Source organism: Sinohyriopsis cumingii, chromosome 18 (assembly GCF_028554795.1).
Source record: "Sinohyriopsis cumingii isolate HCF-2022 chromosome 18, ASM2855479v2, whole genome shotgun sequence".
Taxonomy (NCBI): domain Eukaryota; kingdom Metazoa; phylum Mollusca; class Bivalvia; order Unionida; family Unionidae; genus Sinohyriopsis; species Sinohyriopsis cumingii.
Window position 1 is genome coordinate 77,090,814 of NC_142978.1, and position 14,947 is coordinate 77,105,760.

The 14,947-nt window shown below is 33.8% G+C and overlaps 1 protein-coding gene across 2 annotated transcripts in view; it reads left to right on the forward strand.

The window, feature by feature from the left end:
* The first annotated feature begins 418 nt into the window (after positions 1–418).
* Positions 419–14,947, forward strand: part of LOC149777026 (mediator of RNA polymerase II transcription subunit 15-like) — a 36,861-nt gene continuing 22,332 nt past the window's right edge. The window contains exons 1-2 of one of the 2 annotated variants that reach the window (XM_089941792.1): positions 419–725; positions 7,181–7,268. In XM_089941792.1, coding sequence (XP_089797918.1) covers positions 664–725; positions 7,181–7,268 — 150 coding nt within the window. In that variant the 5' untranslated portion in view covers positions 419–663. The remainder of the gene's footprint in view (positions 726–7,180; positions 7,269–14,947) is intronic. The other variant, XM_089941793.1, reaches the window with a different exon arrangement.

Consider the following 14,947-nt stretch of genomic DNA (forward strand, 5'->3'; position numbering starts at 1 on the left):
TGTTTTCTCTATTTGATCACTTACCCACTCCAAAACACGTACAAAAACATTTATTTTTCCCTATTCTAACAATATAGTTACACTTAAACTATTTTATATATATATTTACCTCATAATAATGAGGTTGCAAATAATTGGTTTTCTCCGGGAAACTCTTAGTTTCCTCCACCGATATGAATACGTACCAACGGTGGAATTAAGGAGAAATGTACTGGCTATAATAAACTTTAGTATATTCTAATATTAGTACCAAATAATGTTATTATATATATATCTATCAAACAATCATTAGTTTTTATACTTTAAAATTAAATATACATTACTCATAAAAATTATTTTATTGAATCAAGTATAACAAATGTGTCATATGCAACATAAAGTCAAGTTTTGCACACAAACTGAAACCGTACTTGTCAAACAACGTATTTAAAGGGGAACAATGTGCATACAATAGCCATATGATTACCACTGCAAGTTTTCAATATACAAAACTATGTTGACCGGTGGATATTATTTTACACGTGACACTAGCCGAGAAGACAAATACACAGTTTAAAACAAACAAATATTCACCCTACGCATTTAATGCATGAATATGGAAGCCAAAGCTACCTCCCTTAGATTGAGACAGGAAGTGAATCGTCCTAGTTTTTGTAAGCCGGAATGACGGAAATAACAAGAGACTGGATAAGTGAATGGTATCGTCGCAAAGTCATCGAACAGATGTAAGATTTTAGAGACGAAGGAATCGAAATTTATTTAAGGCGGCTGATACATTTTTCACATCTGTTGTTGCAGACTACTGTAATATGGTGTTTGCAATCGCAGGGGCTCGTATCGTTGCTTATAATTTACCTGTCATACATGTACATAGCTACGATGTCGTAGCCTCAACTTTATTTGTTGTGGTGGAGGTAGGAGTAAGGGTACTAATATTAGTACTAAAATGTACAATGTAATAGCTGCAAGGGATGACACTTCTCTCCTGTAGAACTGTAGCTTGAAATATTAGCGTTTATTCTTAAATAGGTCGCACGAGAAAGGATGTTAATCAGATTTGATGAAAAGCTAACAAATGCAGTGGATATGGGTTGTGTGTGTGTGTGTGTGTTCTTTGTTGCTTTAAATGAAAGCAATATTTTTTAATAAAAAAGAACTATTTGAATGCCGGACACTAATTTGTTTAAACCCCAAACATCCCTGAAATTTAAATGGTTGGTCCTTAAATAATAATAATAATAATTTTAAGTAATTTATGAGATTAACTCAGTTACATAGTAGACCAAATATATATTGGCGCAAAACGCATGCCAAATTCAACAGTGATGAAAATAAAATACTGCAATACATTCCATTTGAAAAGCGTCATTTTTCACCAGAACGCTCTGTTCAAAATAATACATATTTTGGACACACAGGATACTACCCTTGTGTTTTCATGACTCGAGAAATCTCTGCCTGTTCTGTGCATGGCTGAAAAGATGTAATGTTAACGCATTGGGCTGTGGAACTGAAAAATTACTTTTGACTCTTTCTGTCAGTATTTCTGCAGAGGAACTAGGTCAAGTTTGTAGCTGATTTTAAATGGCAAAGGATATTAAGCAAACTAAACCAATCCAGTAAAAAAAATTAGTAAAAGTTAAAACATTTTAAAAATAAGATATTATGTTGAAGAGAAACAACAATGAATAGGACATAATGTGTTTACAACATCTCGTTTATGGAAACAAAATTACTAAAGAAATTTAGAAACAAGCTATTAACCTGGGAATTTCTTGAGAAGTGGCAAGTTGACAATGTCAGTAGCAGACAGTAAAGTAGGTGTCGGACAACTTGCAAAATTAGAAACTTGGATTAAGATGCAGTTGTGTTCTAAGGTAAAGAGTTCTGTCTTTTAAATAATGTATTTATTTGCATGATTCTAAAAGAGAAATATTAAATAGTTTTTTTCTGGGTTACAAGTTCAATAAGGTCATGGAGTGGGTCTTCATGTTGACATTTAAAATCACATTTTCATATGCATTTAGAATAGAACTGTGGGATATTTTTTTACACTTTATGAATATCACTTTCCTTAATTAAAGGACGATCATTCTTTCAATACAAATTGGATTTTCGACCAAAAACAACATGTGATCCAGTGTTTACAGAAATGATGTAGCGTTGCACAGAATTACCCAACACCTAGAATAGGCCAACACAGTTATATATATATATATATATATATATATATATATATATATATATATATATATATATATATATATATATATATCAGACTATATACATGTATATATATAGATGAAACTGCCTTTAATATCCAGAAGTCAGAGTTTGACTTGTACATAAATACACCTATTTATATACAACAAAGTAGCTGGAGAAGATAGACTGACCTTGTGGTATTAATTAAGCCTTTAATTTCATCCTTTTAACACATCTATGGTAAAATGCTGATATGCTAGAAGATTCTTTGATTTCTTTTGGGATATTTTTCCATATAATGATTCTAGAGTATTGAAAACTGTTTTGAAATAATTCTTTCTTTGGGTTTAGAACAATGAAATTTCAGAATATCATTCATCTAAGTTTGAGATGTCGCTAATTTTGCTGCATTGAAAAGTATCAAGTAAACTGGGGCAAACTTAACAGAAACTTTACACTTCATTTAGGGCTTTTGAAGGTGAAATTCTTGAAAAGGTTGGATTTTGGAAGGGTATCCATTATCTCTCTGTTTCCAGTTTACCAGTCATATCATTTTTACAATCTTATTTTTGCAACCAAAATATTTTCTTAATATTAACATCAGACATATTACCCTAAACTTTGTTACAGTAGAAAAAATGAGGCTGACTCTGGTATTTGTAAAAAGTGTTTTGATACTGTTTTGGAATGAAATACTTTTTTGTCTTAATAGCCAAAGATAGAAGTTTATTTTCTTTGAATAGAGGTTATATGATAAGGCAAGGAAGTCAAGAATAAGTCAAGTCATCTGTCATTAGTTTTGGGTCTGCTGAGCTTTTGCTAATGAAACCTTTGTTTTTTTCCCCGTACCACATTTGAAGCTTGTTTGATGCCATTTGAAGATTGTTTTCTTATTTAGTGTGTTCATCAGTGACACTAGTATCAACAGCACTTAAGTCAGTAGATGATACAATATTTGCAATCTGTAGGGGAAGATTGTTTATCAAAATAACTAACAAAGTGGTGAGAGAGAGATCCTTGTGCATGTCAGTTAATTTAAAGACACTTGTTGAAACCTGTCTTTCAGGTATGAAGCATACCATCTGTGAACTGTGTCTCTACATGAGTACATTTTTAGATTTTCTAGAATTTCAGACAAGATGCTTTTAAAAAAACATAATACACCCAACTATCTTCCCTTCATCTTAAATCCAGTCCTGTAAACTTAGTACCATTAGTGTCATGTATCAAGTCGTATCAAATCCTGTAAATTTAGTACCATCAGTGTCATGTATCAAGTCATATCAAGTCCTGTAGATTTAGTACCATCAGTGACATGTATCAAGCCATATCAAGTCCTGTAGATTTAGTACCATCAGTGTCATGTATCAAGCTGTATCAAGTCCTGTAGATTTAGTGATGTCAGTGTCATGTATCAAGCTGTATCAAGTCCTGTAGATTAATATAGTACCATCAGTGTCATGTATCAAGCCATATTAAGTCCTGTAGATTTAGTGATGTCAGTGTCAAGCTGTATCAAGTCCTGTAGATTTAGTACCATCGGTGTCATGTATCAAGCCATATCAAGTCCTGTAGATTTAGTGATGTCAGTGTCATGTATCAAGTCATATCAAGTCCTGTAGATTTAGTACCATCTGTGTCATGTATCAAGCCATATCAAGTCCTGTAGATTTAGTACCATCTGTGTCATGTATCAAGTCCTGTAGATTTAGTACCATCAGTGTCATGTATCAAGCCATATCAAGTCCTGTTGATTTAGTACCATCAGTGTCATGTATCAAGCCATATTAAGTCCTGTAGATCTAGTACCATCGGTGTCATGTATCAAGCTGTATCAAGTCCTGTAGATTTAGTACCATCAGTGTCATGTATCAAGCCATATTAAGTCCTGTAGATGTAGTACCATCGGTGTCATGTATCAAGCTGTATCAAGTCCTGTAGATTTAGTACCATCAGTGTCATGTATCAAGCCGTATCAAGTCCTGTAGATTTAGTGATGTCATTGTCATGTATTAAGTCATATCAAGTCCTGTAGATATAGTACCATCTGTGTCATGTATCAAGTCCTGTAGATTTAGTACCATCAGTGTCATGTATCAAGCCATATCAAAGCGTAATACCATCAGTGTCATGTATCAATGCATATAAAGTCCTGTAGATTTAGTGATGTCATTGTCATGTATCAAGCTGTATCAAGTCCTGTAGATTTAGTACCGTCAGTGTCATGTATCAAGTCAGATCAAGTCTTTGTGTGTACATGTATCACTACTATATAAAAAAAATCACATCCAGTAGAGAGTAGTGCATTATACAGGAATCATTGTCAGAATATGTTTTCTATTTATATGCTCTACTTTTTTTTATTTAAACCAACTTTCATGTTTAAATCATAAGTGGGTTTTATATTTTTAATCATGAAATAGAATCTCAAAAAGAATGGAAAAAGAAAAGAAGAAAATTTTCAATTTCCAAAGAGGATTATGTATATCTAGAATAGATGGAGCTGTACATATTGTAGTGGACACAGGGGACTCCCTTCATCAATACAGTTTCCTGTGGTCAATTTCAACTCATTTGGAAATGCAAGTATATGTATTTGTATGTTATATATAAATAAAATATACATATAGTATGTATTCTATATCTTTGAAATAATATTGTTTTAATACACTTTTCATTTAAAGGAAACTTGTCAATTCTTGTTTCCTTTTAATGAAAAATTTATAGATCTCACGTTATATCAATGGTACAGCCACAAAACCAAATGTCAGTATGCCAAATTCCTCAAGACCAAATTTTTCCTTCTTTAATATCATTTTTGACAGTAAACAAAACCCTTCAACTCAAAATACCCAGCAAATTTCAATTTTATACTGAAAATCCACCCTAAATTGAAGCTCTTCAAACTTGCAAATGTATGTCCGTTTCTAAATTCTTGGCAAGTGCTGAAATAGATTAATTATGGTTAGCAAGTACTGTAGCCGGCTTATGTGTGAGACAAAAAAGACAAAGGCTCAGCTGATAGTTACATCCTTTTGTGTCCACCATCAAGAGGTCTGTGTTAGGACTGGTCGGCCTGGTGTTAGGATAATATGACTGGGTGGGACATTATGCCAAATGTCTGCGGCATGATGCCTCAGTGCTAGACATCATTATAAACTGCCACATTGCAGACATCATAGCAATATGACTGATTTTTTTAATAAAGCTATGTTAAAAATCCAAATCACACATACACACATCCGTTTTAAGGTGAGAAAAAAAATTTGTCTTGGATAATTTTATAAGTCACTTATTCTCTAGCTCCGCTTAATTGTCAGCAATCACAGTGAGACAGAGGCGTAGCTATAATATTTTGCGCCCAGGGACGAACTATAAAATTGGCGCCCCAGCCCCCTCCCCGTTTAATCACATTTTTGAATATTACCCTTGTTTATTTATTATAATGTAACGTTGTAAGCCTCATTTTGGCGCCCCTGTACCTTGGCGCCCGGGGACATATGTACCCCCCTGCCCCCCCCCCCCGAGCTACGCCTCTGCAATGAGAGCAGCCACTGTATATATTTAAACAGTGGCATATTGCTCTGTAAGCAAGGGCTAGCTCATTATTATTCATGAAGGACATGTCAACACTAATCATAGTAACCAATCATATATGGAGAACTGAGAACTGTTGTTCCTCTTTCATAGGTCATGTGCTTAATTTTGTACACAATGTTTGTGGCTTTTGATACAAGCAAGCAGACAATTTGGATAATAAGATTAATCATTTTTCATGTGTCTTTTAAGAATTTCAAATAAAAATGTCACTTTATCTTTACTTTTAACAGTTTTGCCTGCCAAATTAGATAACACATTATTTTAACAAGCCTGATGGGCAACTTGCCTTGAATACATTTGGAGCCTGATCTAGATCTGGAGGGGCCTGTTTGTTGTTGGGTTGTCTGGCTTATTGAGCACTGATATGATTTTGTCCTGTGTTGATGACTGTTTAACACTAATCAATCAATCAATCAGTTAACCAGTCAGTCAGCCATTTGTTGTAGTTTTAAATTCATACAGTGATAAGGTCATACACAGTGTGATTTTCATGCTTAAAGCATCACCTAGGCTTGAGTGAAATGTTTTGACTCTGTCATTTGGAATGAAATATCTTGTTATTCTGATGATGGCAGTGGGTCAAAATGATTTTTATATGTGAAGGAGACAATCTATAATGGAAACATGTGTATTTGTGATGGCAATCCATCAGTAATGTGCTAGTTATATTTGTGGCATTTTGATCTATAAGCTTGTGAGTTCAGTTTCTGTAATAAATTTGAACAAATTTGATGCTGTTGAAAATTGTGAGTTACAGTATAGCCGTAATTCAGTATTCGTATTGTTGCATACAATAATTATTTTTGGATAATTTTGCAAAACAATTCCAGCTCATGGAATTATCATTGACAGTATGAAAGTCAATCTGTCCATCTGACTCTCTGGTATCACAAATGGATGAAGCTTTGTGATTAATTAGCTTATTATCTGGGGCCCCGAGTGGCCGAGTGGTCTAAAGCGCTCTTCGTTACGGATCACTGCCATCTCACCTCTGTCTGCGGCGGTTCGAGTCTAAGATTCAGCCAATGTGGGCATGTGAGAAAGCTTGCCAGTAGCTTCTCGTGGGTCGGTGGTTCTTTCCGGGGTTTTCCGGGTTCTTCCTCCACCATTAATACTGGCCGCCATGTATAGCCTATCGTGCTGAAAAATGGCGTTAAACCCCACAACAACAACAAGAAGCTTATTATCTTGGATACTATGGCTTGTAGAGTCTCACAGGACTTTGTGTATGTTTCATGGGTGGTACTGCATACATCATTGCAAACCAGGTCACTGTGAGCTAGATTTCATGGCTTTCAATCTGGCCATGCAGCTATTGGCAGTATTCTTGTTAACAGTTGAATTCATGTCTCCATCCTTTGTTGTATATTTGTAGAGATGCAGCCTTAAGAGTTGCTGACATACAACTGCCCCATTCCAGCCATGAGATAGAGGCCTGTGTGTTTCGGAAGTCAGCAAATAGAGTGAGTTATCTATTAATGTGTTTTAAATTACTAATGGTAATGAATTGGGTATTTTTCTCCCTGGTGCGTATCTATGGCTAATGATATGAATATAATGATTTGGGTAATTTATTCCCTGACAAATATTTAATACTAATGAGAAGAATATAATTAATTGGATATTTTACTCTCTGGTCAGTTTCCAGTAATAATGATAAGAATGCAGTAACATTGGTATTTCAGAGCTAATTTATTTAACTCACAGATGAATTTCCTATTTGAATCATAAGAATGTAATGAATTGGGTCTTTTACTCACAGATAGTATCCAGTGTGAATGATAAGAATGTAATGAATTGGGTCTTTTACTCACAGATAGTATCCAGTGTGAATGATAAGAATGTAATGAATTGGGTCTTTTACTCACAGATAGTATCCAGTGTGAATGATAAGAACGTAATGAAATGGGTACAGTGAAACCTTGTTAATTTGAAGATCTTTGTACCCAGTGAATACTTCCAGATTAATAAGTTTTCCAGGTAATTTAATCAGTTTTATTTTACAATGTCATCATACATTATACATGTACTTTACATGTATTTGCTAGCTGTCCATTTACTGTCTATTCAGTAATGGTTGAAATAATAAATACATATATTGACTTGTGTTTATTTCATTTTATTTTAACAATGCACTTGTACATACACATAAATATGGAGTAAGTTTAAAAAATTAATACATCATACATATCACATCATGTATGTAGAGATTCTGCCAATTTCCAGAAGAAATATGTGACCTTTACATGGATTTCTTTGGTTGATTGATCTGCAGCGATTCTTGATATTGTCCATAGGTTATAAAGGGATTCACTGTTGTGATTTGTGTCATTGCTGTTGAATATTGCTGATGTCTGCTGAAAGTATGAAATAAGTATTGCTATGCTTCCCTTTACTTGGTTGATATAGTAATTACATTGCCCTTTACTTGTTTGATAGTAATGACATTTCCCTTTACTTGGTTGATAGTAATGACATTTCCCTTTACTTGGTTGATAGTAATGACATTTCCCTTTACTTGGTTGATAGTAATGACATTTCCCTTTACTTGGTTGATAGTAATGACATTTCCCTCAGGTTCAGTAGCTGTATCATTGCCTTCTTCATTATTATTGTCAGGAACCTCATCTCTGTATACCAGGGTCAAAATGTTGTCATTGTTGAGTTGTTGCCCTGTCTCTTTAAAGTAATTTATCCCTATGTAGTCCTTGGCAGACATCTCAGCATGGGTTAGAAGGCATTTTATTAGATACCTGAGCTCACTTACTGACATGTCATCTCCATCATCAATTTCTTTAACAATAGTGGTTGGTGTTGATATGATCTGTATATGTCTAATGCGGTTTGAGGTTGTAGTTGGTGTCACTGATCCCCATGGTGGCATTACCATGTGTAGTGCCTGCCTAAAGTCCACAGTTTGAATCTTGCCTTGCTCAACACAGTCATCGTAATGTCTAACCAGTTGTTTCATTGGTAATCTTCTTTGTGCAGGCAAATCTTTTTTCACGTTGGCAGGTATCTCTACACATTAACACTTGCTTGATGGTGCCGTTGTAATATTGTAAAAATTAACAATACAAGCTGATATTGCATACTAAAATGGTTATAGGAAATTAAAAAAAATGCAATTATTTTTGTAAGTCATATTTTTCAGTTGTTACAGCTGCTAATGAACCAATAATTGATGTCACTTTTTATTATGAAATTAAGCCCTATACAGTCAAAAGCTAAATTAATCACATGTGTTTTGTACATAAAGTTTTTCCACATACATAATCATGTGATCAGTTTATAACTTTAACATACCACTAGGACTGGACCAGTCAGAGAGATAAATTGACATGCCTCCAAATTCTGCATTGATGAATCTGTGTTATCAGACTGACTGTATATTTATATATGATTCTTTGACTTTTCATATCTTCGGACAGCATATTTTTTATTATCGAGGCAAGTTAGTAATTTTATATTTTGGTCTCCAATTTTGATTTCTGAACCTGAAACACGATTTCTCGATTAACAGAGAAAATTAACATTAAGAATTCTGTTCCCATTGACCTATGACTGCATAGTAAAGTTTCTGGATAAACAGAGTCCAGATTAATGAGGTTCCTCTATATTTCAGTGCCAATGATAAGAGTATAATGTATTGGATATTTTACTCCCAGATGAGCATGCTTTGGTAATGATAAGACTGTAATGTATTGAATATTGTACTCCCAGATGAGTATCCTAAGCTAATAATAAGAATGTAATGTATTGGATATTGTACGCCCAGATGAGTATCTAAAGCTAATGATAAGACTAATGTATTGAATATTGTACTCAAGATGAGTATCCAAAGCTGATAAGAATAATGTATTGGATATTGTACTCCCAGATGAGTATCCAAAGCTAATAATAAGAATGTAATGTATTGGATAGTGTACTCCCAGATGAGTATCCAAAGCTAATGATAAGACTAATGTATTGAATATTGTACTCCAAGATGAGTATCCAAAGCTGATAAGAATGTAATGTATTGGATATTGTACTCCCAGATGAGTATCCAAAGCTGATATTATAATGTATTGGATATTGTACTCCCAGATGAGTATCCAAAGCTGATAATATAATGTATTGGATATTGTACTCCCAGATGAGTATCCTAAGCTGATAATATAATGTATTGGATATTGTACTCCCAGATGAGCATGCTTTGGTAATGATAAGACTGTAATGTATTGAATATTGTACTCCCAGATGAGTATCCTAAGCTAATAATAAGAATGTAATGTATTGGATAGTGTACTCCCAGATGAGTATCCAAAGCTAATGATAAGACTAATGTATTGAATATTGTACTCCAAGATGAGTATCCAAAGCTGATAAGAATGTAATGTATTGGATAGTGTACTCCCAGATGAGTATCCAAAGCTGATATTATAATGTATTGGATATTGTACTCCCAGATGAGTATCCAAAGCTGATAATATAATGTATTGGATATTGTACTCCCAGATGGGTATCCAAAGCTGATAAAACTGTAATGTATTGGATATTGTATTCCAAGTTTAGTATCCAGTGCTAATGATCAGAATGTAATGTATTGAATATTGTACTCCCAGATGAGTATCCAAAGCCAATAATAAGATTGTAATGTGCTGAATATTGTACTCCCTAATGAGTATCCAAAGCTAATAATAAGAATCTTATGCATTGGGTATTTCACTCTGTGAAGATTATCCTATGTTAATGATAAGCATGTAGTGAATTGGTTATTTCAAAGCTGATGATAAAAAGCAATGAATTGGCTATTTTTCTCCCTGTTGAATATCTAGTAATGATTAGAATGTAATAAATTGGGTACTTCAGTGCTAAAGCTAATAATGTTATAAATTGGAATGTAATAGATTTGGTATTTCACTCTGTGATGAGTATCCCATGTGAATGAAAAATGTGTAATGAATTGCGTATTTTACTCCCTGATGAATATTCAATGCTATAGATAAGAGTGTAATGAATTGGGTGTTTCAGTCCCTGATAAGTATCCCATGCAAAAGATAAGAGTGTAATGAATTGGGTATTTTACTCCCTGATGAGTATCCAATGCTATATATAAGAGTGTAATGAATTGGGTATTTTACTCCCTGATGCGTATCCCATGCGAATGATAAGAGCGTAATGAATTAGGTATTTTATTCCCTGCTTTGTATCCTATGCAAATGATAAGAGTGTAATAAATTGGGTATTTTACTCCCTGATGAGTATCCCATGTGAATGATAAGAGTGTATTGAATTGGGTATTTTACTCTCTGATGAGTATCCCATTCTATTGATAAGAGTGTAATAAATTGGGTATTTTACTCATTGATGAGTATCCAATGCTATAGATAAGAGTGTAATGAATTGGATGTTTTATTCCCTGATGAGTATCCAATGCTATATATGAGTGTAATCAATTGGGTGTTTCACTCCCTGATGAGTATCCCATACAAATGATAAGAGTGTAATGAATTTTGGGTATTTTACTCCTTGATGAGTATTCAGTGCTATAGATAAGAGTGTGATGAATTAGATATTTGACTCACTGATGAGTAGCTAATGCTATAGTTTAGAGTGTAATGAATTGGGTATTTTACTCCCTGATAAGTATCCAATGCTATATATAAGAGTGTAATTAATTGTGTAATTTACTCCCTTATGAGTATCCAGGGCTATATATAAGAGTGAAATGAATTGGGTATTTTACTCCCTGATGAGTATCCAATGCTACAGATGAGAGTGTAATGAATTGGGTATTTTACTCCCTGATGAGTATCCAGTGTTATATATAATAGTGTAATGAATTGGGTATTTTACTCCCTGATGAGTATCCCATGTGAATGGTAAGCGTGTAATGAATTGGGAATTTTACTCCCTGATGAGTATCCAGTGCTATAGATAAGAGTGTAATGAATTGGGTATTTTACTCCCTGATGAGTACCCAGTGCTATAGATAAGAGTGTAATGAATTGGGTATTTTACTCACTGATGAGTATCAAATGCTATAGATAAGAGTGTAATGAATTGGGTATTTTACTCCAAATGAGTATCTAATGTGAATGATAAACGTGTAATGAATTGGGTATTTTACTCCCTGATGAGTATTCAGTGGAGTAGTTAAGAGTGTAATGAATTGGGTATTTTACTCTCTGATAAGTATCCAGTGCTATAGTTAAGAGTAATGAATTGGGTATTTTAGTCACTGATGAGTATCAAATGCTATAGATAAGAGTGTAATGAATTGGGTATTTTACTCCCTGATGAGTATCCCATATGCATAATAAGAGTGTAATGAATTGGGTATTTTACTCCCAGATGAGTATCCCATGTGAATAATAAGCGTGTAATGAATTGGGTATTTTACTCCCTGATGAATATCCAATGCTATAGTTAACAGTGTAATGCATTGGGTATTTTACTAACTGATGAGTATCCCATGTGAATTAAAAGTGTGTAATGAATTGGGTATTTTACACTTTAATGTATATCCAGTGTTATAGTAAACAGTGTAATGAATTGGGTAATTTACTCCCTGATGAGTATCCAGTGCTATAGATAAGAGTGTAATGAATTGGGTATTTAACTCACTGATGAGTATCCAATGCTATAGATAAGAGTGTAATGAATTGGGTATTTTACTCACTGATGAGTATCCAATGCAAATGATAAGAGTATAATGAATTGGGTATTTCAGTGATGAGTATGTATTAAATTGAGTATTTCACTCCCATTTTTGGAACTAACTGCAGAAATTGATGGATTATTTTTGGCAGGTGCAGTAAATAAATTTATGATACCAGACTGGGTCCTAATTCATCAAAATATTAAGTCATACCTTTTTGAATGCATAGGGCAGCATGTTCAGACTAATTTAAGGTACATTCGATTATATGGTTTTATTTGAGTGAGTGTTCTTAAAGTCATTAAGTACCATCATTTCAAACATGCATTAAACAGAACTTGACCTGGATACATAATTTGTATTGATTGATTGTGCCATATTAAAACATGGACTATGGCAGGAGCAATATGTTGCCAGCTTTGCACGGACAGCAAAAAATTAAATTACTTTGTTTACTTTGAAAGCATGTTTTTTAACAATCATGTTTTTGTCAGTTTGTTTGCTTAAAATGAACATTTGTGCTACTTATCTAGAGATTTGGTATCAATTTTCATGGTTTTGTGAAAAATTCCATTTTTATTGGTACATGTACTTATATTTGTGCACTGGGGATTTAAAATGTTCCATTAATTCCACAGATGGTTTATTTGTTCCTCCAGTCCATTCATTTGTGGCTTGTAGCAGCCATAAAATCTACAAATATTGGTACCTCATAAGTCAATTCACAATGGTTTCAGTAATAAAGAAAATGCTTCGATTTTGGACACAATAGTTTAGAAGAGTAATCTATTAGTGTAAGCTTTCAGGAGGAATCTTTACATTAGAATTATGTCATACTTTAAACCATAGTTAAACCTCTACCATGAAAACCCACTGTTTTATAAAACCACTGACTAGAAAGGTTGCTATTTTGGAAGGACACCTTTTTACAAAAATACACACTTTTGGAAGAGCACCTGTAATGAAAAACCACTTTTTGAAGGTTGCCTGTTATTAAAGACCATTGTATGGGAGCACCAAATATCATGGAAAACCACTGTTTTGGAAGGCCACTTGTTATGAAAGACCAACGTTTTGCAAGACCACCTGTCATGGAAATGCCACTGTTTTGGATCTTAACTTCAATGAAAAACTACTGTGTTGGAGTACCACCTGTCATTGAGACCCATTTTTTGTCAAAAGTTGAGTCAGTCATGAAATTTTAGTACTTACATAGAAGATGATTAAATATGGGGCAGGCATATAATGTACTGTTCACTGTACACTCATTCATTTTTAAAATTCATTTTATGTATTTATTTCTTGTGGATGATTGTTGTAGATTTCATGATGAATTGTCATAAACAGTTTAAGCAAATTAACTGATTTTCAGCTATAATCAATCATTGGTGCACTAGTAATTCCTTGACCATTCAACATCAGTAATATGGACTACATTTGTCATTTTGAACCAAATCAGAGAGTCTCTCACATTCTGGCTCCTCCTCATCATATCAATACAATCAGTATAGTTTGTGCTTAATTGTCTAAAAATAACTGCATTTGAGTGAAATTATGGGGGAATGTTTGCTGCATGTGATCTCACCAGAACTTGTCAAATTACAATTGTTTACTATCTCATCCATGCAGTATCAGTGAAACTAAACCCAGTAAACATTTTATTTTCTGTTTAGACTTGACTGCTGCTTTTTATTGAATGCAGTTAACATTCTTTGCTGGGTAGCAAATCTCCAGAACAATCAGACAAAAATATTAATGCTTTTCTTAGTTACTACATTAGGGTATAGTAACAGCTGATTCACTAATTTTAAGTGATACCATGAAGAGATGATGCAAGTTTCGTCTATTAAATACAGTTGGTTTTCCGCATAAATGCAAAGTTTGGTTGCATTTGCTCCAGTGAGGATTGTTCCAGGGTACAATTTATCTTACTAGACTGGTTTACAAAAGTTTGTTGTATGATGACATAGGTGACAAATATAAAGTCCAACAAGGACTTGCTTGTCTTACCCATCAAAGAATGAAGCTTCCTTTATATGTTTGAGCTAGTTAGAAAAAAACATTTATGAATCATTATTATATATCTGCCTCTGTAGAGGCATAACCGTATATGAATTCTCATGTCCCTGTATCTTTTCGTCCAGCACTCACTCTTGCATCATTTGTGAAGACCAATATATTGCTCAGAAGTAACCAGGCCAGGAATCCAAATATATACCTGATCTTTGCTCTCAAACACTTTTCCATAGAAAATGAGAAAATAAAATGTCTGTTTTTATCATTTATTTTAAGAGAATAACTTCATTTATGATGCCAGTTCTTGAAAAAATTAGCATGGTGCTATCAAATTTGAAGAAAAGATTAAAATCATAACTAGAGACAGTTGTTGTTGTTGTTGCTGTAGGGTTTAATGCCATTTTTGAGCACAAAATAGGCTATACATGGTGGCCAGTATTAATGGTGGAGGAAGAACCTGGGAAACCCTGGAAAGAACCA